Source organism: Vipera ursinii (assembly GCF_947247035.1).
Source record: "Vipera ursinii genome assembly, chromosome: 2".
Taxonomy (NCBI): domain Eukaryota; kingdom Metazoa; phylum Chordata; class Lepidosauria; order Squamata; family Viperidae; genus Vipera; species Vipera ursinii.
In genome coordinates this window covers 208,015,266-208,042,074 of record NC_139513.1, presented here as the reverse complement: position 1 = coordinate 208,042,074, position 26,809 = coordinate 208,015,266, and the positions used below count along the sequence as shown (strand labels likewise).

The 26,809-nt window shown below is 40.7% G+C and overlaps 1 protein-coding gene across 1 annotated transcript; it reads right to left on the bottom strand.

Annotated features, from left to right (window-relative positions):
* Positions 1 to 406: 406 nt before the first annotated feature.
* PTGR1 (prostaglandin reductase 1) lies at positions 407 to 26,607 on the bottom strand. The gene is made up of 10 exons (XM_083353781.1): positions 26,018 to 26,607; positions 22,635 to 22,750; positions 20,449 to 20,494; positions 18,473 to 18,532; positions 17,533 to 17,700; positions 13,412 to 13,529; positions 11,347 to 11,502; positions 8,274 to 8,379; positions 1,320 to 1,438; positions 407 to 963 (listed from the first exon to the last, which is right to left on the bottom strand). Exons 2-10 carry the CDS (start codon positions 22,738 to 22,740, stop codon positions 853 to 855), a joined length of 990 nt encoding a protein of 329 aa, XP_083209907.1. The 5' UTR covers positions 22,741 to 22,750; positions 26,018 to 26,607; the 3' UTR covers positions 407 to 852.
* Positions 26,608 to 26,809: the final 202 nt, after the last annotated feature.

The following is a 26,809-nucleotide window of genomic DNA, read 5'->3' as shown; positions in this document are numbered from 1 at the left end:
GTGAACTGGCTGAATCCCACCACTGATGGCACTGAAGAAAGGGACGCTCTATCAGTTCTCACACTTATGACCATTGCAGTGGCCCCTCTGCTTTAACCCTGCCCTCCCCTCCCCCATCTCTGCCCTTTTGGCTACCCTTCACAGCATGGTGGAGATGAAGAAACTGCTATATTCCACTGTCACTGAATATTTTCTTTAGTGAAAAATTCCAGTCCCAATTAGGTTCGCAACCTGAAAACCACCTGTATCGTACGTTTTATATAACCTGGTGCCAAAATCTTCCCTTTCTAGCAGAAATTCCCAGTTCCTTTGTTGATTTTCTGCTTGCCCATAAGGCTTTTTCTACAACCCACAAAGTTGCAAAGTTTTGTTGTCTAGCAGCAAGGCTTCAGAGGGACTGTAAATGTTTATTTGTGTATTATCTTTTTTGTTCTCTTGTTTCTCTTGTTTGCTGGTTAAAGCTATACCGTAACACATAAAACAGATTTTTTTTAATATGTGATTTCGCAACCAACACAAGCTCACCCAACCATCTATAACATGTCTGAATACAATCTCCGGATGTAGAAACTATTTATGGATAAGAAAGGATTCTGTGTGCTTCATCTTTTCAGGCAACATACTGACAGCAGGATATAACAAATCTAAGTGGCATTTGTTTCTTTTGACCTTAGACTTCACATGATAATCTTGATTTTCTGTTTTGGCCACACTTGAGGCATGCTGCAGTGGCATAGTAGATTCGCATAATCTTAGAGAATGAGATAATTGTTGGCAAGAAGACAAGTCAGACCATAAGGAAGTGCAGGTACAGTGATTTGTGGAGCTTTCAAAGGCAGAACTTAGTGACTTTTATACTTCTACTACTGCCTTTCCAAAGTTGTCTCCTTTGAGCATTCCCATAAACGCAGCGGGCATGTTTTCGAAACCCTTGGTGATGTCCTCACGGTATTTAATTTTCCCCTAGGTGAAAAGTAAAACATTAAAATGTAAGCAGTTCTCCCTGGGATTTAACATCTAAGAATACACTTAGACAAGACAAAGGGAAAGCATGACATGTGCGTTTTAGACATATCCACGCCCACATTCTACCCTGGAGTACACAAAAATCTATTCCTGAATGTATTCGAGAATAAAAATAAGCAATATTCGCAGTAACTCAGAATCCAGCTCTTTGCGTGTTTTCCTCTGCAGACCAAAGTTATTCAGCCCAGCCAATATCAAAGGGTTGAACTTGCTATAAAATGAGGAGAGAAAATTCCCGTGGCATGCCATCTCGGGCTCAAGATCTTTTCCCTTTGGATTGCACATAGACATACCTCTTGAACCCATTTCAGCATTGCCTTCAGCCCTTCATCTTTTCTATAATTCCAACGTGTGACTAGAAAACCTTCCATGTAGAGCTGTTTCATGATCATAGGCACCTGGACAAATGGCCCTAGAAAAGAGTGCAGAGAAGAAAAAGTTAGGAAAGTTTGTCCTGTCACACCGTATCTTCATTCCTGTCCCTGTTACCTAAAGTTGCATATGTTATGTTTCCTAGTTTCCTGCAATATTCTGCCCACTTGGGGGGAAAAAAGAGAGAGAGAGCAGTATTTTCTCAACTACGGTCAGTGTAATAATGGTTTTTGTAAAAAAAAAAATTGCAAGTGAAATTGCATTGAGCCTTTGCAACTGAATCATAAACATAAGCGTGTCTCTTTCCAAATACAATCCAGTGTGCAAATAAAACATCAGCAAGGTTACCCATCAAAGTCTCTTCTGTTCCAGCCTATGACTGGCCCTGTTTGAATGTCAGGGACAACCCCTTTTTATAGTCAACAGGCTGGAAAAACCCCAAACAAATTTATTTACAAAGAGTTAAACCAAAAGTTCAGACAAGAGTTAAACAAGAATAACAGACCAGGACTCTAGCAGAAGATCTTCAAACGGTTGCCTTCAGCAACCAGCACCTCCCACACCTTCCCCTTTTATCAGCAGTCCCAAGGCGTGGCTTCTCATTGCCTTCTCCCGAGTTGCCTCATTGCCTTCCTCTGTTCTGCTCTGCTAGATTGCCTCCTGTTCCTAGCGTCCCTGAACAAAGCCAGCTGTGGATTATCTTCTTCCAATCCCTTGTGTTCACACGGCTGAGTCTGATGAAGAACAAGACAGGAGGGGCCAGGCTGAGAGTCCTGCAATGCATCAGAACCTTCCTCTGACACCAAAGGCTCTCCAAACCCCTCCTCCTCCTCCTCTTCAGAATCATCCGACTCAGCTGGCGGAACCACAGGCTGATGCTGAATCACAACAAAGCCTGACCGTCCTGCTTTTGGTCAGTTTTGTGATCCAAGGCTGCTTCTGAACAAGACCCTAAGCTGATTTTCTTGCTCAAATATAGCCAATTTTGGTTTTCACCTTAAAGCGAGGTCAAGCAAACACCACCTGAAAGATAGGCGAGAGTCATTTGAATGAGTTGCTCAGAACTAAGACAGCTATGGCTTGGTCACATTTTCTCAAAGTAGCTGCATGATTTTGCTATTTTCCTACTTGCTCTGGTTGTTTGTCTCATCCCTGTGAACACATGACTTTGCTGTGCCATTTTTGTATAGCAGGTGACAGTATTTTAATGCAAACAGTGACATCTCACGTATCTGCTTCACAGCTCTCTCAGCTTACCTCATTCTTTACCAAAATACTGCTTATTTTTTCATACTTAAAACTGACCCATTAATTGTCTTAAACACAAACAGCACAGGTAGACTATATTTACAGTATACTAGATACTCGACTTACAATAATTTGTTCAGTGACCGTCTGAAGTTATGACAGCATCGGGGGGGGGGGGAAATGACTTAGAACCGATTTTCACACTTACGACTATTGCCACATCTCCATGGTCACATAAAATTCAAATGCTTGGCAACCGACTCCTATTTATGAGTGTCCCAGGGTCATGTGGTCACCTTTTGCTACCCTCTAACAAGGCAGATTCACTTGACCATGTTACTAATTTAACAACAGTGATTCCCTTAACGCACTGTGGCAAGAAAATTCGTAACATGGGCCAAAATTCACTTCACTGTCTCACTTAGCAGCAGAAATTTTGGGCTCAATTGTGGTCGTAAGTTGAAGACTAACTGTATATACTTCGGGATGTCTGTTATCGAGACCATGTTAAAAATTGAACAAAATATAATAGGGCAAGGGAGGCCCTGAACTAAGAGCGGGAAGATTTTAAGGGTGTCCCCAAGCAGGAAGATCTAATGTGTAGTCCTTCTTCAGCTACAGCAGCTCACTGGGTGACTTGGCAGTCAATCATTCTCTCTTAGACCAATCCATCTCATGTGGTTGCTGGGGGGGGGGGCGGGGGGAGAATTAGAAGTGGGAAGGCAGTGTATGCTGCCTTGAGCTCCTAAAAGAAAATGTAGGATATGACTCTCAAACCACAAAAATCCATGTTTTCCATCCCGTATTTTATCTGTCTACCTCTTAAACAGCCACTGTTGGTCTTAATGGTATGTACTTATGGGGAAGCATTAGCACTTTGGTATAAATCAAATAACTGAAGAGGGGGAGACAGATTTGCATAGAGAAGCCACTGTATCTCTTGCCTGCTAAAAATGTAAAACATTCATTTTAGTTTTGCGCGAATCTTGAGGAAGACTGATCTAGTTACCATCTGTAACCCCATTTCTTTAAACGGTTTGAAAGTCGTGGTATAATATTTCCACTGTCCCTAAGAATAGCTCAGAACAATATTTGTATTCTTATTCTGCTGCTGATTCTGCTGCCAATAAATCCTAAATATTGGTTGGACTTACCAGGTCTTCAAAAGTGGTCCTTGCTAACAACCGAATGCAATTGGGTTCAAACAACTAAGCTAAAATCAAATAAACCTATGGTTTATTGTTAACTACTACAAGGAATTACTGCGTGGTGACAGTGATGGAGTAGCATAATATCTAAATCAGATTACTGAAAAATTAAACTTTCCTGGCTATAGCTTGGCAGAAAATCAAAATTAAAAGAGCCCTCATCATTATTTGACCAGCTGCATCTTCTTAGCTCGTTAGAAAGTTCAAGAGGACAGGCACAATCATGGACTGAATACCAAGGAACCCCTTTTATACAGGTATCACAGATCTTCCATGAAGGATATACAACTTTGGTCTCAGCAGGTGAAAGCACCAAATTTTATCTGAGATTGGAGTGATAAGCAGAGTCAGTTTGGGTTAAAACCTGAACAGGAGACCACCAGAAATCCCAAGATGGTCAGTTGGAATGCAAAGTTGAAAAGGCATCCAGGAAGAAAATAACTTTGTTTTGTTGGTTACAAAATGATAATCACCCATATAACAATCACAATAAGCCACAATTAACATAAGGGAATTTCAGCTTTTAAAATACTACTATACTGTATAGTGTTTCCTAATAAACATTTACTTCTCCAGAACTTCATGAGACTTTAAAGAAAGTTATTTGAAAGGCTTTGATTTTTATTGACGCTGGTTCTACACAGAATGAACGGTTTGGTTTTTGGCTCAGCATTGTGTGACTCTGGTCAGTGGTGGCTCACTGAACAAACCAGATCCAAGTAATCAATTCATGACTGGCCTCTAGTGGCGTGCAACTATTTGCATCACTCATTAAATTTCAAACACAAAAGTTCACGGATGTTGTTGCCACATAGTCAGGTTACCCTGAATGAATACTGTTTTAAAATTAAGGATTTTTGAAGAAAGAAAGAAAGAAAGAAAGAAAGAGAGAGAGAGAGAGAGAGAGAGAGAGAGAGAGAGAGAGAAAGAAAGAAAGAAAGAAAGAAAGAAAGAAAGAAAGAAAGAAAGAAAGAAAGAAAGAAAGAAAGAAAGAAAGAAAGAAAGAAAGAAAAAGAAAGGTGTGGTTGATCTATCCTGGAACTGTACTTATTTAAATCTATACTTATTTTTACTACATAAACTTGAGTGGGTTGAGGGTTGGAGCTGGTTAGTACCTGAATGAGAAACTAGTTGGGAACATTTAGGACAGGGGTCCCCAATCCTCGGTCCGTGGACCAGTACTGGGCCACAGCATACTAGCAACCGGTCCGCACAAACAAGGAAAGCCCCATCCACGAGATGCAGGCAGCACACAAAACCACACTCCCTCCGGTCTGCGGAAAACCCTCTCTCCACAGAAACGGTCCCTGGTGCCCAAAAGGTTGGAGACCTCTGGTTTAGGATGAAAAACATTTTCGAAAAAGACGATCGCAAGCCATTTCTATACTATTAGCAAGAAAACAATCTCACTTTAAGGGCACATTCTATCCAAAGAACAATGGTGAATGGCTTCAGTTTTCTCCATCCTGCTATGCTTTTCTTGTGACCCTGGTGTCTGTATATATGCATACAAGTGGTTCTCGACTTATGACCAAAACTGAAACCAGAATTTCCACTGTTAAGCAAGGCAGTTGTTAGGTGAGTCACAACCTATTGTAGAACTTTCTTCATGGTTGTTAAGCAAACCGCTTGCAGTTATTAAGAAATGTTGTTAAGTGAAACTGGCTTCCCCCATTAACTCTGCTTGTTGGAAGCCAACTGCGAAGGTCACAAATGGAAACCACATGACCCTGGGACACCACAACCATCATCAATGCATGCCAGTTGCCAAAGCACCCAAATTTTAACCACGTGACCATTTTAAGTGCAAGTACAGGTTGTAAGTGACTTCCAGTGCTGGTGTAACTTTGAACAGCCACTAAATGAATGGCTGTAAGTCGAGGACTACCTGTATCTACAACTAAATGTGAAATTTGCTTCTGCCTGTTTTCAGGCAAAGTTACTCAATTTGGTGGAAATGAACCACTGAAAAGCATAAAGAAGAACATCTGGGTGCCTTTTTCAGGGGAAGGGTCCATGGTTTAGGCCAGGGGTCTGCAACCTTGACAACTTTAAGACTTGTGGACCTCAGCTCCCAGAATTCTGGGAGCTGAAGTCCACAAGGCCCCTGGTTTAGGTGGCCAAGAAGCACCTGTGGAAGTCCTGCTTTCCAGTCAAGAAAAACATTTTGATCATCCCAAAAATCATCAAGGAATGGCAGTCAGGAGGCGTTGTCTCCCAGAAGGTAACCGAAATAACCAGGGTGGCAGCAGAGTGGGGTGGGATTTGGGGATCTCATGAAAACACCAACAACAGCAGTAAACAAAAATAAGGAACGCCCAGAGAACCAACCAAAGTATTTATCGGCGTATAACATGCACTTTTTCTTCCTGAAAATAGGGGGCAAATGATGTGTGCGTGTTATATGCCGATATAATGTTAATGACCCATAGTTAATGACCCATTATCCGAAATTTAAGTTTTTTTCCTGAAATTTCCTTTTTAAAATAAGGTGCGTGTTATACGCCGGTGCGTGTTATACGCCGATAAATACGGTATTTGGTTTGATTCACTTGCGCTCAGTTGTTCAGTCCCTAGTCATCTCACAGATGGACAACTGTAATGTCCTCTACATGGCAGCACGGGTAGTTTTGGGGCCCCAAGAATAGCCCCTGTAATATCACTGCTCTGCAAGCTGCATTGGCTACCAGACTGCTTCTGGGTGCAATACAAGATGTTGGTGATCACCTCTAAAGCTCTTTGTGGCATGGATCCAGGTTACTTGAGGGACTGTCTCATGCCACTGGGATTGGCCCATACCACTCGTGCCCGCAGATGAGGTATGCTGTGGGTCCCATCAGCTCGATTATTCCACCTGGGGGCCCCAGGAGGGGGGGCTTCTCTGCTGTGGCTCCTGCCCTCTGGAATATTTTGCCCTGCCCCCCCCATGTGAGGTTGGCCCAAACCCTCCTATCTTTTCATAAGGGCCTAAAGACGTGACTTTGCCAGTTGACTTGGGGCCCCAACAGGGGAAGAGCTCAATAATTAGTAACAAATCCCATCTCACCCACAACCCACTCTACCCCTGCCCTCCCCATGTGTCTTTGGTTTTAATGCTTGATTTTTAACTGTTAATGTTTTAACTTATATGTAACTGTAAGCCACCCAGTTAACCTATGGTAAGATGGGCAGCCAATACATTTTATATATGAATGAATGAATGAATGAATGAATGAATGAATGAATGAATGAATGAACGAACAAAAAATCTGAAAGCACTCTGCGAATTTCTTTGCAGCAGGAGAAAATTTGCAGAAAAAAGGAACAACGGTTTGAAGACAGAAACATATACATAACCACTCAAACTTATTGTAACTGCAATGCCAAACTGCCCAAATGTGGGCATGTTCTTTTAAAAAACCACAATAACATGAAAATATATATTCTTAAAGTTTTAACTTTTTTTTTAAAGTGAAATGGCCCAGGGGGGTTGATTACTACTTTTCTATTCTAAATGTTCTTTTAGGATTGATTCTCTTCAAAAGTAATTCAACAGTAGTACTATTTCTTAAAGCACAGTTTGGGATATGAGCTTTTAAAAGATGCTGCTGCTTTAATAAATTGAATCATTAAAGCACTTTAATATATCTCTTAAAGGAACAGCAACTCTTTTGCAAAGTGTAGCATTAAGTAAGTTTCATATTTATTGTAAAACAAATGTGGTTTCATTATAAAAATGATCAGTAAAAGGATTAGAAATAAGTCACTAGAATTTTTCTCTCTCTAACAAGGAGATTTGCCCAGCAACATCTGTCCATGTTCCCCACTCACTATCAAATATTACTATCATACATACCATTTGGCTGGCAAGCATACCAAATTGCTATTATGCTCAAAAACCTAAAATGAGCTTTCTTCTTCCATCTTCATAAAAACTAACAGAAAGATGAAGGCAGACAAAAGAAAAGATACACGGTGTATCACATCCTCTATTCATTTCTACCCTGAGGTAGAATATTTTATGTATTTCGTCTTCTTTCAAAAGTAGTTTTTTTAAAATATATGTTTGACAATGTATGTGTTATGTGTTAGATTAAAATTAAGTGACTATAATAGGAATATTGATCTTTTAAAATGTTTATTGTATTTGAGGATAACTTAAATATTGATTATTCATTTAAAGTTAAAAAAACTGTTGTATTATTATCTCCGCGCTGAAATACATTGGAGGTCACCTTTGTTATATATTCGTTTGTTGTAATTTTTTTTTGTCACTCTTTAATCTGTCCTGTTATTCCCCTGCTTTCTCCCCTTTACTTTAGTTTGTATTTTTAATGTTTACTTAAAAAAGGGAGGAGGTAGAGAAGTGGGAGGAGGAGTGGGGGAGAAGGAGGAGGAGAAGAAAGCAAACAGCATGGAGAAAGAAAAAGAGATTTGCACCTTTCTTGAGCTGGGTGTCATTATACAAGGAGATAGCACCACACACCGCAATTCTCCCATATGTCTTCATTTGCTCCAAAACAACACTGGAAAATTCTCCTCCCACCTGGTGGAGACAAAGACAACACAACATTTGCCAAGACTTAAATACTCCCCAGAGGAGGGATATTGTTGACTGATCGACATGGGTTTATTTTGAAAGAGCTTCACTAATGCCCATAATCCGTTCTTAGCAGCAGAGATCACAGGAAAGAAATACAGAGTTTTGCTTTGGGAATTTCAAGCTTATTTCAACTTAAAACATCTCCCAGTCGGAGGAAGCAGGAGGTCACATCTAATACTAGGGAAGTTAATTCTTGATTCTGCCACAAATAGTTACCCTGCCTATTTTCTTTTTGTTAAGCCTGCCTAAAACTGCTCCGTGTAAACTGCTAACCCAGCGGGTGAGTTCTGGATGCCCAGAACAAGCTGAAAAAGAGAAGAGGAATTTGAGCTGCCATTGAATTTTGTTCTGCGGGACAGGAATAACACAACACATTCCTTGATTTTTCCCAAACATGGTGTGAAAAGACAAAATCAGGGCATAAATGCGACTGTTGCTTTGATCAAGTATTTTGGTAAATGTAAAAAAAAAAAAAGGGGGGGCAAAGATTTCGGCGTACCTGAAAGACCACTCGCAACAGAGATATATGGTGGAGTGGAAAAAATGGATTGATTATATCCAGAATAAATATGGGACTAAAAAGTTTCACCTAGCATTTGAATAAGTATTGATGTGATATTTACATTGCTTGTAGTTATTTTGTAAGAGTTAAAGTGCGATAGATTTAATAGTTTATTGTTGTTTGCATAAGGTAGATTATGTTTTTATTTTTATACCCTGTATTTAGCTCTGGGAAGTCGGGGAGGGGGGAGGGGGAAGGGAGGGAGGTGTTGGGGAGGGTTGGGGAGAGGGGAGGGGGTTGGGAGGGGTTTTGTTTTGTTAAAAATAAAATGTATTGTAAAACTTTTCAATAAAAAAGGGGGGGAGGGAGGGAACTACCCCCCCTTGAGAATGAATAAAGTTATCAGCTGTTATGGGTGAGCGAAGAGAGGTCTTCTCTGTGAACCGGTGACTATGTTTGTCAACTCCACCTGGATCACAGGATCTATTTTCAAGTCTGAAAACAGTTGTTTGAGTTTGAACTAGCCACATAAAAAGTGTCCAAAGGTCAAAGTACTTTGGGAGTGGTAAGATTAACCCTTTTTGAACACAGGCTCAAGGTTGACTCAGCCTTCCATCCTTCTGAGGTAGGTAAAATGAGGACCCAGATTGTTGGGGGCAATAAGCTGACTTTGTAATAATGCCGCTTGGGGGGGGCCAAAAGCCCTAATAAGCAGGCATATACATAGAATGAAGGCTATTGCTAAGCACATTGGTTTGTGCTTTAAATTGTAAGCCACCCTGAGTCTTCGGAGAAGGGTGGGATATAAATGGGATTAAAAATAAAAAAATAAAAAAAGGTCAAATTACTTTGGGAGTGGTAAGATTAACCCTTTTTGAACACAAAACAAATATTTGGGGCTTCAAATGAATCAAATTCAAAATATGTATACACATACAGTATCCTGTCAGACTAAATGGCTCAATCAGAAAAAGAAAACAACTTTATTAGAGTCCCAAAGTTGATTTTTTTTTTCTGGAGGCAACTGGACTTTCTTGTGTTTCTTTGGGACAGTACCTTTGGGATAACCACACCTGGATGACTGAGAATCTCCACAGACAACTTTTTTTAGAGGAAAGAAGAAGAAAAAACAAACAATCAAATTTCAAGTAAGACAAACCTTTGGGACTCCAGAGTATGCAGATAGTCCTCGACTTACAGCAATTCAGCTAGCGACTGCTCAAAGTTACAACGGCACTGAATTAAGTGATTTTATGACCATTTTTCACAGTTACAACTATTTGCAGCATTCCCCATGGTCATAGGATCAAAATTCAGATGCTTGGCAAATGGTTAACATTTATGACGAGTGCTGTGTCCCGGGGTCATGCGATCACTGTTTGCGATCTTGTGACAAGCAAGTCAATGGGGAAGCCAGATTCACTTTACAACTAAGTTACTAATTTAACAACTTCAGTCGTTCACTTAACGATTAAGGCAAGAAATGCTGTAAAATGGAGCAAGCTTAACCAAGCTCTCACTTAACAATAGAAATTTGGGGCTCAACTGTGGTTGAGGGTGGCCTGTACCACGTAGGCCTTGGTTAATGGCCATTCGTTCAGTGACTGTTCCAGTACTAAACAGGTGGTACTTATGACAGGTTCTCATAGTTATGACTATAACAGCATCCCCACAGCGATGGGATTACGGATCTGGGTGCTTGGCAACTACTTCACAATTAATTATAATATTGCATGCAGCATCCCACAGCCACATGGTCGCCATCTGGCTTCCCACAAGCAAAGTCAATGGGGAAGCTGGAAGGAGGTCACAAATGGCAATTGCATGACATCATGCTTAAGAATGTGGGATTGGCTCAGTGGTGGCAACCGGAAGTTTAGGAACTACCATATCGAAGCATTGCAGTCAATTGACAATGTGCTTTACAACCTCATCACTTAGAAATTCTGCTCCTGGCTTCGGTCATTAAGCAAGGCGTACCTGCATCAGGTACTTGAGCACAACTAATATAGGTGCACACACGTAAACACAGACCACACATGTCCTTCATTCACACCTGCTCATCTTCCTCCCATATACCGACAGGTGCTCAGAAACATACATCTATAGGTAGAGGAATAAGCCTCTCAGCTGAACCCACATAAGGTGGGTCACAAACAACACATACACCTGCTTCCAACAATTCATGCCTACCCTGAAAAACCTTATCTAGAAGGGGAGGGGGAGATATGGGGTTGTTGGTTTGCTTTCCAAGAAAGCCTGATTTAAAAACCTTATTTTTGTTATTATTGTATGCACTGTACATTATAGAAGGAGACCGGTGGTGGACTGTCTGGGAGAGAGAAATGCAAGGGGTGTCCCAAAATATAAGAAGGCCAGTCCAAAGTTGGACTCAGTCTTGTACGTACGTTATCAAAATAGCAGTCGTAGCCATCGGGGGAAGCATCTCTCAGAGCCTGCTCCAGGGATTTCACCGTCTTGTAGTTAAAGACTTCGTCAAAGCCAAGTTCCTTAAGGTAATCCAACTTCTTATCAGAACCTGCAGTGCCGACCACTTTACAACCCTACCAGTTAAAACAAAAAACAAAAACAATGAGGACCAGGTTCCTCTGCAAGGCTATGGGAGTTTCTTCATAAACCATTTTCAACAGAGATAGAGATGACAGGCAGGCAGAGAGAGGCAGGAGGTAGGAGAGATTGGAGATTGGATTGGATTCATGGGATTAAGTTGTGAGATAGAGTTAGCTGAGGGTTGGGGGAGAAAAAACAAGAGAGAGAAACTTTATAGGCCAGCTCAAAAAGGATGACTTAGCACAGGGCTCTTCAAATTTGGCCCTCTTGTGACTTGTGGGCTTCAACTCCCAGAATTCCTCAGCCAGTCATAAAAGGGCCAAGTTTGAAGACCCCTGACTTAGCAAGTAAAAAACCAAAGTAAAACCCAAGAATTATAAATCTGGTGTGGTCAAAGTGTGACATATCTTACATACAGTAAAACAAAAAGCCACGTTAGGATAAATAAAATCCCATTGATCAGATGTTGAGTATTGTGGCGGTCAGGTAGAAAACCAAGAATGACACATGGCAATTCTTCCAAGCTCTTTATTGTTTCACACCTATAGAAAAAGCCTGCCAGACTGAGGATTCTATTTTCTGCACCTACAATATAATCTGTGAACTATTAGGTAGAATCTGTCTTCAACCTCTCACACCTAATTATCTCGGCTGAGTTGCCTCCCATTCTTCTGGAATGTAGCCCCTCCCTCCAGAGAATCACTATATTCCATTACAGTGGCACTTAAAAGAACAACACCAACTTTTCATGGAAGAAGCTTCCACTGATGACATAATTACTTAATCGCAATAAAGATACAGGTAAATGAAATTTGTCCACTGTAGCAAAACACACCAAAGTCATATGGAATAAAAGTAAGTGAGTGGTGTTAAAAGGACTGCCTGCCTCTATGGACAGAGTGTATTGAAAAGATGCTATGGAACAAGTGTTAGCTGGCAAGGCTGAGACGAAGTTAAAAATAAATTTTAAAGCAACGGGTTGCAAGAATGACATCGATATATAAAGTGGATTGACAAACGAAGCTTATCAAAATTTTGCAGAATTTTGTAGCAAAGGACAAAGGAAAAAAACAAAAAAGAATCATGTTCTAGGACATTATCTGAAAGGGCTGAAGATTAAAAGTATTGATGGACTTTAGCCAACCTCAGGAGCAAAATGATAACATTTTATGGACTTTTTTTTATAAGTAAGGGATGGGATATTGAGAAAAGAACATTCTCATTGAAGGTGATCATTGATATTGAAACATTGGGAAGTGATAGTTGTGTCATAAGAGAAGGTGATAAATTACTAAAATTGTTTATACTTGACTTGAAATGGGAAAGTCATTACTTTGTATAGTTTATAAGCTTTATACAGTTCGTATTATATTTTTATTTTTATTTGTTTTCTATTTTTTCTACTTTTTTTCTTCTCTGCATCCATTTTCTCAATTTTTCTTTTTTCTTTTTAATTTTGTATTAGTTTTTGTTTGTTGCAAATTGTAAGCTTTAATGACTATTAAAGAGAGTACTTTTATGGATGCAAAGAATGAACATAAAGCACAGGCATCCTAAAGAAGCCACAGTGGTATCCCAAAAACATTATGAAAAATGAGAATAATGTAATTGGCATCAGTCACATCGTAATGTTACGATGTGAAGGTTATACCGCGTGTAGTTGGTATCACTGAGTGATGCTATCATGAGACGTATGACATCATATTGTATCATATTCCCTCATCCCATGACTAAATGGGCGTGTTGCAAATAAGGTGATCATGTGCAGAAATTTCTCTGCAGTATCAATCAAGGAGCATGGAGGTAAATAGAGCAGAGACAAGCAAACCAGAGTTTTCATAATTCTGGTGCATTGATCAGGCTGTTGGAAGTTGAAATCCAAAATATTTCATATCCGCTTACGTTAATTTTAGCAATCTGCCCAACCAGATTGCCCACAGCACCAGCTGCTGAATTAACTAAGACAGTTTCTCCTGGTTTGGGCCTGCAGATCTCCAGTAGGCCAAAATAAGCAGTAAGACTGCAAGAAAAAAAAAAGAATTAAAAGCTTGTGAAAATAAACACTGACAGCATGATATGTCCAAAACATAAAAATCAAAAAGGACTCAAATACAAACATTTACAACTAATGGAAACAACCTGCTTACACATAAAGAATATCTGCTGCCGGCGTCGACTCCCCTCCGCCCTGTGCGCGCCCACAGAGAGGGCCTCCTCAGGGTGCCTCCTGTCAGGGAGTGTCGACTGGTGGCCCCCAGGGGGAGGGCCTTCTCTGTGGGTGCCCCGGCTTTGTGGAACCAACTGCCGGTGGAGCTCCGGACGACATCAGACCTCCGATCCTTCCGTCGCGGGTTGAAGACCCATTTATTTGAACTAGCGGGTCTAGCCTGGTGGGGGTACATGGGTTTTTATTGGCTTGTTTTATTCTTGTTTTAACTTGGGCACTGATTTAATTGTTTTTAATGTTTGTAATGTTTATATTGTTATTTATATTTATGCCCTGTAAACCGCCCTGAGTCCCTTTGGGAGAAGGGCGGTATATAAATCTCAATAAATTAAATTAAATTAAATTAAATTAAAAGCACCATAGAATAAGTCGGGATTCCTCAGCTTTGAGGGCTAGTAAACACATGGGGAATTACTGCTAAGCTTGTAAGCCGCCCTGAGTCTTCGGAGAAGGGCAGGATATAAATGGAATTTAAAAAAAAAAGAATTCTGAAATAATACAGTATTATGTGCTCATTCATTCATCGTTTGTTCATTCCTTCAATTTGTATCCCTACAGAGGCCATCAACTGTCAACAGCCTACATGATATACTATATTAGAAAACCTTTAAAACATCCACTGTAAGACTTCAAATGCACCAACAATTTAAAAATTGCCAACAGGAATGATCAAAAAACCAAGTGAAAAAAGAAAGGAAAGGAAAGGAAAGGAAAGATCTGAGATTAACTAAAATGAACCTATAACAGTCTGTTTAGTGGCCATTCAAAGTTACAATGGCACTGAAAAAGTGACATATGACTAACTTTCACACTTAATGACTATTGCAGGATCCCGTTGGTCACAAATTTGGACGCTTGGCAACTGGTTCATATTTATGACAGTTGCAGGACCTGGGATCATGTGATCACCTTTTGTGACTCGGACAAGCAAGTCAATGAGGAAGCCAGATTCACTTAGCAACTGCAGTGATTCACTTAACAACTGTGGCAAGAAAGGTCATAAAACAGGGCAAAACTCACTTAACAAATGTCTTGCTGAGCAACATAAATTTTGGGCTCAATTATGGTCTTAAATCAAGGACTACCTGTATAACTTTTTCTGCTAGCAAAAGGTCTGATGGACAACACTTTAACTTGAACCAGGCAGAAAGGACCTAAAAATAAATCCAGGATCTGGAATTAAAGCTGATGTTCGAGGCTGGCATTTTCTTTTTCAACATTGTAGTTTTTTGTTTAATTTAGCTACGGTATAATATACAGATGGATCAAAGGGAAAATACGTGGCTTTCAGGCAGGCTGCTTTGTTCCGCAGCGGAAAGAAGCAGGCAGGCTGCTTCGTTCCGCAGCGGAAAGAAGCAGCCTGCCTGCTTCTTTCCGCTGCGGAAAGAAGCAGCCTGCCTGAAAGAAGCAGGCAGGCTGCTTCGTTCCGCAGCGGAAAGAAGCAGCCTGCCTGCTTCTTTCCGCTGCGGAACGAAGCAGCCTGCCTGCGGAAAGAAGCAGCCTGCCTGAAAGAAGCAGGCAGGCTGCTTCGTTCCGCAGCGGAAAGAAGCAGGCAGGCAGGGCGCGGAGGTCCGGAGACCTGCCGACGTTTGGGGAGGTTTGCGCGCGCACCTCCCCAAACTTCGTCAGGTCTCCGGACGGCGGTGGCTTGGGAGAGGTGCGCGCGATCCCGGAAGCACCAAAGCCTTGGCCGCGCACAAGTCCTCGGTAAGTTTTTTTTGTTGACTGGAGTATAAGCCGAAGTGGAATTTTTCAGCCCAAAAAGTGGGCTGAAAAATTCGGCTTATACTCAAGTATATACGGTATAATATACAGATGGATCAAAGGGAAAATACGTGGCTGAAAGGACTAAAATTCACTGTATGTCATTATTTATTTATTTATTTATTTATTTATTTATTTATTTTAATTCCATTTATATCCCGCCCTTCTCCGAAGACTCAGGGCGGCTTACAAGCTTAGCAGTAGCCTTCATTCTATGTATATGCCTGCTTATTAGGGCTTTCACACACACCCCAAGCGGCATTATTACAAAGTCAGCTTAATTGCCCCCAACAATCTGGGTCCTCATTTTACCTACCTCGGAAGGATGGAAGGCTGAGTCAACCTTGAGCCTGGTGGGATGCGAACCTGCACTAATTGCAGGCAGCTGGTGTTACTTAAGGAGGCATTAGCCCACTGCTCCACCAAGGCTCTTTAAAAAGAGAACTTTTACAAAATGGTATGCCATTGGCATGTGACACCAGAAAAACTTTCTAGATTCATATAAAGGTATTTCAAATACATATTGGAAATATGAAAACGTGAAAGGTAATTTTATTACGCTTGGCAGATCTGTAAAAAGGCCAGATATGTTTGGGTTTCAATACAATGACACAAAGAATTGTAAATATGAACCTTTACCTGGAACCAGAACTTTTCTTGGACAAACAGCTAGAAAAGACTTACAGACTTCTGTTTTTGTACATGGTAAATGCAGCAAGATTATTCAAACTGTATGCATAAAACTCTGAAATACCTACAATGGGGGGAATGATTGGTGAAGAGGACAAAATGTGCAGAGATGGCAAAACTGACTTGTTTGATTAGGGAAAAGACAATAACTACATTGTATAGAACAGGGGTAGGCAACCATGGCTCTTTTATGACTCGTGGACTTCAATTCTCAGAATTCCTGAGCCAGCCCTCCTGAGGGGAAAGGGAGAGGTTTCCAAGCTGAGCCATGCCGGCTCAGGAATTCTGGGAGCTGAAGTCCACGAGTCATAAAAGAGCCAAGGTTGCTTACCCCTGGTATAGAACAAGGGTAGGCAACCTCGGCTCTTTTATGACTCATGGACTTCAACTCCCAGAATTCCTGAGTCAGCATAGCTGACTCAGGAATTCTGGAACTTGAAGTCCATGAGTCATAAAAGAGCCGAGGTTGCCTACCCCTGGTATAGAAGAACAGGCAGAGCTGGGGGGAGGGGGGGCGGAGTTAAACATGACATCAGTTTAGACTCCTTATGTTGCCATGAATGATCCAAATCCAGTCCCCTCTAAATTCCATGAAATCTTTTCTAGCACCATTGTCGTGCTGATGATTAGTTGACTAGACTCTTCTGTATAGACTTGGATACATCTTCTATGCTGCAACCTAACATAACCCTGATCCCTTGTGCCTGACAACTGTTAGTGACTTGAAACCTTATGTGCACTTTTTGCTGAAAGAAGAAAAAAAAAGAACTTATGAAATATGGGTCAGATGATTATAAGGGTAGAATATGGAAAGAGGGGACCTATGATCTTTAGCTTAAAAAGACTAAAGATAAATATGTTTTATTATAATTACTGGGGAGGGAAAGACTGGAAGCTATTTATTTATACATTTCTTTTTCTTTTTTATTTCTTTTCGGTTTACTTAACACTTTGACTTTAGATCCTTTTTTCTATAAATTTGTATCATTTTTATTTTGCACAAAAACTAACGAAAAATGAATTTGAAAAACAGAATAAAAAATAAACACAGGAGGTTTATTTGGTTAGGACTCAAGAAAATGTTTCTGGACACGTTGCTGTTCACACCCACATACCCACACTGGTATCAGGGAATGAAGAATTAGGCTGACATCCTCTGAATATACCTTTCCCAGGTAAAAAGTATGTTTCTCATAGGATCCCTCATTGTGGAACCATCACTCTTAGGTTTAATAGCCTATGCAGGACCACCCTTAGCTCAAGTACCATGTAGCAATATTTAAAGTCTGGGCTACAATCCATCACATCATCTCCATCAAGTACATTATTAGGGTACACTTACCCTGGCATGCCAATTGTTCCAAGAGCCAATGATCTTGGAAGATTTGCTGGCCAGTCTGAAAGCATTGGTGATAGGTCTTTGCCATTGGAAATAAAATGTGTTGTCCAGCCCGCCATTGCCACAACAAAAGTTCCTACAGGAAATGAAGGATTTCTGCTTTCCAAAATCCTTTGAAAACAACACAGGTACCTAGTTATACTAGTCATCAAAGAAACTCTATGGATTGCAAACATAACCAGTTTTTAATCATCCTTTCTAAACATTTATGAAGGAGCCGGGTAACTCACAGTCTGACACTAAAAACCTGCAGGGATTTGTTATGTTGAGCGTGCTATGAGACCATTCTAGGCATATTTCAAAGCATTAATATTATTCTGTAAAGTCCTAAATGGCTTTGAAATATCTAAAAGCTGCATTTCCTTCCATCATTTGAGGAGAAGAGCCCCCATAGGAGAAGCTAAGATGGTCCCTGAATTGGAGTATTTTCAGTATCAAATGGAGAACTTTTCATGCATTCAAAACTTGATTTTATTACTCTTATTGTGCCGGGAAGCCTTTTTTTTTCCTGAATCTTTTGTTAATGTTTATTCAGCTATCCTTGGAACAGCACCAACGATACAGCTTGATGTACTGTAGGTTCTATTTGCATATCCTTAATTGTGCTTTTTTTCCCCCTTCAATTTGGACAAGGCCACAAAGTCTACCAAATTGACAGGTCTTGTGGACTGTGTATTATTTACTATTTATATTGTAGCCTTAATGAGGACCTTGTGTAATTACTTTGACTCAGCCCACACTTGTTTCCAACAGAATACAAATACAAATGTGGGTGTTGCTTTACTTTTCGTTTTATTGCCCAATGCCCAATTTAACTTCACCTGTAAGAAAGGAGACCAACCAGCAGCTGGTGGAACAGGACAAAAATCAAGGTAGATCTTACCTTGCAACCTGAGATCCCATCATAATGTCCCCTTCCTTCATCTGTCTCTTGCTGTATACTCTGCAAAACAAAAATGAAGCAAAAATCAATGTATGATTTTTTCTTTAGAGAAATACATGGGGCCAATTAATCACTGACATGATTGACAGGCTTAATTCACATTAGGAGAGAGAAACATAAATGTAAGTGATTTACGGTAGCCTGGACTTGAGTCAAACTCATTTCATAATGAAGTTAGGGCAGAGCCAGGCTTTTATGTCATGTTTAATATCTAGCTATGACAGCAATGAATACTGTACTTCGACCTGCAGTATAAGCCGCTTCTTGTGGCAACTTTATTTTTAGGTCATATGGAAGTACATACCGGTAATTAGACATTAATATAAGTTACAACAAATTCTAATTTGGCAAGGGAGTTATTCTTTCAGGACGCTACATAGTTACTCATTTGTGCTACATCAAACACCTTTTGGTACCTGCAAACAATGATTAAATAAATGTTCTATTCTCCAGACCATGAAAAACCACAAAATATGCCAGTATCATTTGCTTCGGCTAAATGTCTAGAACAGCAGGCTTAGCCATCTGTCCTATCTTTAAGTAATAACATTGCTCTCTTGAGCTTGGTGTGTCTCTAGTAATAGCAACTAGATCAGAATCACAAATAAATCAGGACATCAGATTCCATGAAGAGAAGGGCTTGTCATACAGCAAAGGACTCTAGTTTACACATAATGATGATGCCTTACTTGCAACTGTTAGAAAAAGCAATATATCAAAGCTATCTAAAACCATGGACTTGCCAGATTAATGTAGAAACAAAGGGATCTGCCTACAGCTGGTCTTTGACTTATGGCCACATTTAAGTGAAACATTTCTGTTGCTAAGCAAGGCAGTTGCTCAGTGAATTTTGCTCCATTTTACAACCATTCTTGCCACAGTTGTTAAGTGAATCAATGCAGTTGTTCGGTTAATAACACAGCTATTAAGAGAATCTGGCAGAGAATCTGGCTTCCCCATTGACTTTGCTTGTCAGAAGATCACAACAGGTGATCACATGACCTCAGGACCATCATAAATATGAACTAGTTGCCAAGCATCCAAATTTTGATCACCTGACCATGGGGATGCTGCAACGGTCCTAAGGGTGAAAAACAGTCATAAATCACTTTTTCTTTCAGTGCCTTTTGAACAGTCACTAAACGAATGGTTGTAATTCAAGGACTATCTGTATTTGGATATTTGTCTCTAAATAGTTACTGTACAAAAGTCTTGGGGCTTCCACTTTCTCTAGAATTCTTGGTGGTGTTGATACTTTTGTGGTATTATGTCATTCCAGCACCACAAACCATATGGCTAGATGGGAAGAAGGGACTTTGCAGCAAACCAACAAGAGGGGGCATGTCTCTAGCAGCCCAAAACAGTTCATTCCTGGCCTACAAAAAGCCTTGTATTAGAAAAGATGCAAAATGCCACTTGCACATTTTTAGAGAGAGAAAAAATTGAAGTTAGCCAGCCTCAGTTATACGCTGGGAAAGAGAGGAAGGCTGCTTCATGTACACATGCCCATAAGGTTAACCGAATAAGGCATCTTCAGGCCAAAACTAGGAAAATGTGTATATTTATCCTCTGCAGGATCCAATCTGAGTCGGTCACTGGGAACAGAGGTTTAATCTTTTGGGTTTTCAGACTCATGCTGAAGCCCGTCCTCAGGGAACTTTTATCTCACCAGAATGGATCAATACAGTTCTGAAAGCTTGGCGAACTAAACCTCTATACTGGGTGACTAACACACATTGCATCCTCCAACATTATCCTGGGGCACGTATATTTGCCTTCATTCATACTGCCCTCTGCTATCAAAAAGGCTGTTGGGAGATGACTAAAGTACAATAATTGGGAAATTAGGAGAAAAGGTCAATGGTCAGAAAAAAGTGGGGTTTTAGTATTGAAGCACAAAGCACAAACAATAATACCTCATATAGGGGTCCACGCTAAGAAACACACTTTTGAGCAGCAGCTCTGAAATACAGAAGAAAAAGTTATGAAATGTCAAACTAATATATGAGGGCAATTTGGAAAAAAAAACCTCCGTTTGGTTTATTTTTTATTTTTATTTTAATTCCATTTATATCCCGCCCTTCTCCGAAGACTCAGGGCGGCTTACAAGCTTGGTTATCAATGACAGACGCTTGCAGATACAGAACTTTTATTATACATATTAGAAAACTACAACATTACATTACTTTTTGACATAATCGCCATTCAAATTGAGGCACTTGTCATAACATCTTACAAGGTTTGAAATTCCCTAGTAGTAGCGCCAAATCTGGGCTATTGGGTGTGTGTGTGTGTGTGTGATCAAAAACATCCCAATAGAACTGCTTCAAAAGTTCCTGGTTGCATCTAGCAGTGTGCGGGCGAGCATTATCGTCAACCAACACCACATTGGAAGTCAGCATGCCCTGACACTCGTTATGGATGGGTTGTCTGAGTTTTCGTAATGTTTCACAGTAGACATCTGAATTGATGGTTGAACCAGCCCCATGAACTTCACTAGCAGTACTCCTTTGGCATCTTCACATTTGGCGGAATTTTCTATGGCACCACTTCCGGTGTGTTGTTGGTTCATGATAATACTCGCCCGCACACTGCTAGACGCGCCCAAGAACCTTTTGAAGCAGTTCCGTTGGGATGGTTTTGATCACCTCTCCCTATAGCTCAGATTTGGTGCCAAGGGACTACTAGGGAATTTCAAACCTTGTAAGACGTTATGACAAGGGCCTCAATTTGAATGACGATTGTGTCAAAGAGTAATGTAATGTTGTAGTTTTCTAATGTGTATAATAAAAGTTCTGTATCTGCGAGTGTCTGTCATTGATAACCAAGCGGATTGCCTTCGTGATACTGGAGAGAAAACTACCATTTGATAATCTATTTTCCTTTAAAAGAAACCAGGAAGGAATGGACAGAAAATGGGAGAGGTGCACTAGTCTGAAAATGCAATTTATATGCACAAGGGAGTTTCTTTACACCATGCTATTTTACCAGTTATACAAAATGTGTAACTTTTATACTATTTTTCTGTTAAAAATCTTATTGTTTTATATGCCTTAGGAAAAAATAAGTAAGAAATAGAAGGAAATACATTATACCAATAAAGAGGTGGGAACAGCAAGGAATACAAATTTCAAAGTATTTTTATTTGTTTATTCATTCAATTTGAGGCCTCGGGTAAAGAGCAAAAAAAAAACAAACTCTAGACTTGGACTTGGAGGAATAGATGAAAACTGAGAGCATTCTTTTCATCTAAGTCAGGGGTGTCAAACTCAATTTCATTGAGGGCCGCATCAGCATTGCAGTTGCCCTCAGGGAGCTGGATAGGTATGGCCAGGGTGGCTGTGGCCTACTGGGTGGGCGTGGCTAGAGTGCGTATGGCCTACTTGGTGGGCGTGGCCAGCTCTACATCGTTCGCATCAAGGGTGCCTATGGGGGCCTGGGCAGGAGTGGGACAGATCTGAGGGTCTCTGGCAGAAGGAGGGTCTCTGGGCCAGGGCCAAGGCAGTGGGGGCCGTTCCCTCACTGTTTCCAGGATGGCTTCGTGGGCCACATGAAACCACTTCGTGGGCTGGATCCGGCCCCCGGGCCTTGTGTTTGACATGTCTGATCTAAGTTGTGTGATGTTTTTCTCAGTGAATTTTTCTGGTCAAATGGTGTAAGAGCAGGTCACTTCAAAAGCATACTTCCTAAATTCGACAACTCAACACTGAAAACAGTCTTTCATTTTATAGACTCATGGGCCAAAAACTCTTGGCCCATGATTTAATTAACCAGTTTTCAGCAATATAGTTTCCCACTTTCTAATCTTGACTTCATTTGTCCCGTTTCCAAATTCATTGTAAACTTTAAAAACAAGCAAAACTCACCACTCATCCATGAATTTTCAGGATGCATTTCTCCCCTAAATTAATATCTTTAAAGGCGCTTGTCATAATCCAATTTTTCAAAGCAATTTTTTTTAGTGTAAGGTGTTTAATATTTTCTGCAAGATATGTTTGGGTGCAGGAATCATATTTTAAAAAAACAAAAAAACAACACTAGGACAAAGGTTATTGACATGGGAAACCTGTAATACAAATCACAATCCAACGATTCCTCTTACCTCCATGCTTTAGATCTGGTAGGTTTATCTCTATTAATTCAAAGTCACTCTGCTTAGGAACCCCTTCAAAATGCTGCTTCAGGATCCAAGCCTTTGCCCTCATCATTGTCCACAGCCTGAGTGATTAAATAAGAATTTGGCAACTTTATAACAATAGCAATAGCACTTAGACTTATATACCGCTGCATAGTGCTTTGCAGCGGTTTACGGAGTCAGCATATTGCCCCCAACAATCTGGGTCCTCACTTTACTGACCTTGGAAGGATGGAAGGCTGAGTCAACCCTGACCCAGTGAGAATCGAACTGCTGGCAGTTGGCAGAATTAGCTGCAATACTGCATTCTAACCACTGCACTACCAGCATATAACCTATCTCGCTGGGTGGATTGAACTGCTGGCAGCGGGCAGAGTCAGCCTCCATTACTGCATTCTAACCACTGCACCACCACGGCTCTTGTTTTTTCTTTTAGTGAAATGATTTCCTGAAGTTTAGATTCCTAAGAATTATTTTTCTCCTAGCTAAAACCGGCAGCACCTTTCACTCAGAAATTGAGAAAATCCCAGATTTTTTTTTCTTAGTTCTAGAACAATAGGTGTCCTCAATGCAGGCAAGGACAACCCAATTCATGACACATGCCCTTCCTTATTCAGACATAACAATCAAGAGGGTCTTTTCCCAAAAATACATAGTCTCCTCACATTTGCCAGTTGCAGTATACCCTCAAAAATTTGCAATATTAAAGGAAGAGTGGGAAAATTTTGATCCTTCCATTTATTGCTCAACCATAACTCAACAGTATCCACACTAGGACCAGTCAGATTCCAATACATTCAGATGGGATAGTGCTTCCACAGCCAGATTTACAGTATATGGTACAGTCACGTCCTCAAACAATGTGAATCTCATTGTTCCAGTTCAGATCAATATTGAGGCAGTCCTCGACTTACAACAGTTCATTTCGTGACAGTTCAAAGTTACAATGGCACTGAAAAAAAGTGACTTATGACCATTTTTCACAATTATGACCGTTGTAGCATCCTCACAGGCACAGGGTCAAAATTCAGATGCTTGGCAACCGACTCATATTTATGATGGTTGCAGAGTCCCGGGGTCACGTGATCCCCTTTGGCAACTGTCTGAAAAGCAAAGTCAATGGGGAAGCCAGATTCACTTAACAACCCTGTTACAAACGTTAACAACTGCAGTGTTTCACTTAACAAGCAATCTCATAAAATGGGTCAAGACTCACATAACAAATGTCTCACTTAACAACATAATTTTGGGGCTCAATTGTGGTCGTAAGTCGAGGACTACCTGTACATCCCGTATACTAAGGTAAGATGTGCTAGAATATTTGTCCCTTAGAAATTTATAGTTAGAGCTAATAAAATGAAAAGATAAAGTACTGTTGTGATTCAGTGTCAGCCTGTGCTCTCAGCAGCTGAGTCCGATGAATCTGAGGAGGAGGAGGAGGGGTTTGGAGAGCCTTTGGTGTCAGAGGGAGGCTCTGATGCACTGCAGGACTCTCAGCCTGGCCCCTCCAGTCATGTTCCTCATAAGGCTCAGCTGTGTGAGTACGAGGTATTGCACTCAGAAGAGTCACAGCTGAATGTATTCAGAGACGCTAGAAGCAGAAGGCAATCCAGCAGAGCAGAGCAGAGCAGAGAAAATCAATGAGGCAACTCAGTGAGACGAGGAGAAGGCAGTGAGAAACCATGCCTTGGGACTGATAATAAAAGGGGAAGGTGTGGGCGGGGCTGGTTGCTGAAGGCAACCGTTTGGAGACATTCTAAGGGAATCCTGGTCTGTTCTTGATACTTCTGTTTAACTCTTGTTTGATATTTTTGTTAGGCATATGGTGTTAGCCTACAATGTTGGGCTGAAAATATATTAACCATGATGTTATATCTTTAAGATGTTAATTGGCCAATGGGTGTGTAAGTGTTCTCATAGCCATAAGAGGGAGCTAGTAACTAGCATCTTTCTCTCTCTGAATTCACGGCTCTCTACTATTACTGTTTTTGCTCTGTTATTGTGATAAACCTGAACTGTGTATTGACCTCTGGACCGGTAAGAAAACTTTGTATTTTGGATTGCTACTTGGACTATTTATTTTTGACTGTGCATTTTTGTTTTTACACCACCTCAAAAGTAAACTACTTTTTGCTTTTACAACTCAGTGTACTCTTGTGTTTACTGTGTGACTCTTACTGCTCTCAGTACACTTCCTTGTCTGTGCAACTCTTTGGTAGCACAAGGAGACCTCTGCACAACAAATTCCTTAACAATTTTGATTCATTTATTGAAGGAAATATTCTATTGCTTTTTTGTTTGAAGTGTTAATAAATTTGGGTTGGGTCTTTCCAGCCTATTGACTGTAAAAAGGAAAAAGGCGTTGTCCCTGACACACAAACAGAGCCGGTCGTAGGCTGGAACAGAACAAGTACATTCAGTCTGCTGCTAGCAAGTATATTAGTGCTACAGCCTCAGGAATGTTAACAAAAATATAGGTTGTTTGTTTAGTTTAGCATACTGTGACTACACCTATGTGTTTTTTTTTAAAAAAAACTCATAAACTTTATGGCTTAGTGTGATTTGTGAATCAAGCAAATTGCGGCATACTCAGTTTAGGTTGCAATCCTATATATTTTTTTTAAATTCCATTTATATCCCGCCCTTCTCCGAAGACTCAGGGCGGCTTACAAGCTTAGCAGTATATCCACTGCCCTAAAGGTCAGCCCCACTGAATTCAGTGGGACTTTAATGAAATCTTTTAAGGCCATTCATTTTAAAAGGTTAAAAAAAATATACTCTGTGGTGGGACTAAAATTAACACACTGGCATTGCCCATAGTGACTTAGAAATTGCTCCCTAATTTAAAAGTTCGTGCGCTTTTCCTACTACAATACCGCACTGGCCTTTATTTTCACAGTGCAGGACCTATTTGGTTTTCTTGATCAACAACCCCCCCTACACACACACACACACACACACACACACACACAGACGTTTAAGAGCATTTCTATCCATCAGTTGAACCCAACGTTTGATAAATTTGCACTGCGCATTTCAGAGTTACTCGGCACGACATATTTAATCTCCTGCCAAAGGACTTCCCAAATAAAAGCAATATTACATAATATAATCTCGCTAATGATGATGATGATGACAATGTTTTTTCTCAAACGAACAAATGTGCAGGGCCGCATCACTCTGAAGCGGAGAGGTGCCTTTACATTGATGAAGTCTCTGCCTTCATTTCCCTACTCTTGAAACGGGGAGCCTACAAAACCCGAGGCGTTTATTTCAACCAAAGCTCGCCTGTCTCTCTACTGGCTCCAGTCTGCCGCTCGCCCGCAGCCCTGCAGCCCAAATCGACTAACCTGCGCGGCAGTCCGAAGCGATCCTAATTGTGCAATTCCTGAAAAGCGACTGGTTTCCCTTTCTCCCTTTCGCTCGACTGCTCGGATTGGCGAGGCGCTGCCTGGCAGCCGTTTTAAAGCCTTGGCTCCCCTTGGCAAAAACACGCGTCGAAGCTATCAAATTACCACCAGTCTGTTGGGGAAAAGGCAGGCAGAGGCGTCTGGGTTCTGCCATCGCCCCGCGTCAAAATGAAGACCGCCTTGTTTTAAAGAGTTATCTGCATTTACGAACGAGATCGCCCGTACAGATTATGGTAGCCTCTAAATTATGGTTGGGGTTTTTTTTTGTGTGTTTTTTTTTTGCCACCTTTGAAACACATTGTCAAAACGCCCAGGAAGGTTTCTTGTTGTTTAGCACAATGAAGCCATTCCGGCATTTATTTGTTTGCAAACGTGACCGTAGATCTTCTCCTGCGTGCTTTTTGGAACGGCTTCTGGCTTCAGTTTTAATTAAAAAGGCTACTGTGTTAAAATAATATTTGGAATAAATGGAAAGTATGATATGCTGCAAAAAGACCTTCGGCTGTCTCCAGGAGGTCCCACGTAGACTTGACGAGGGGTTTTGTTTCTTTATCTTTTTTGGGGGGGTGGGGGGTGGGGGAAATTATAGCTGGATTAATCAAAATATAAAAGTTTAAAAATTGGGAGATTGGAAAGAGCTACGCCGTTAGGGACATCTGGTAAATGGTCGTTTTCTGTTTGGCTACCATGATGGACACTGTGATTTTGTAAATAACCCTCTCTCTTTTGCCA

What these genes read in the sequence shown, in the direction of transcription:
- PTGR1 (XM_083353781.1), bottom strand. Translation starts at nt 22,740, where the DNA reads ATGATGAGGGCAAAGGCTTGGATCCTGAAGCAGCATTTTGAAGGGGTT. An exon ending in ACCAGATCTAAAGCATGGAG is followed by an intron (nt 20,495 to 22,634) that starts GTAAGAGGAATC and finishes TCTGTATTTCAG; the next exon opens with AGCTGCTGCTCAAAAGTGTG. An exon ending in ACGACTGCTATTTTGATAAC is followed by an intron (nt 8,380 to 11,346) that starts GTACGTACAAGA and finishes TGTCTCCACCAG; the next exon opens with GTGGGAGGAGAATTTTCCAG.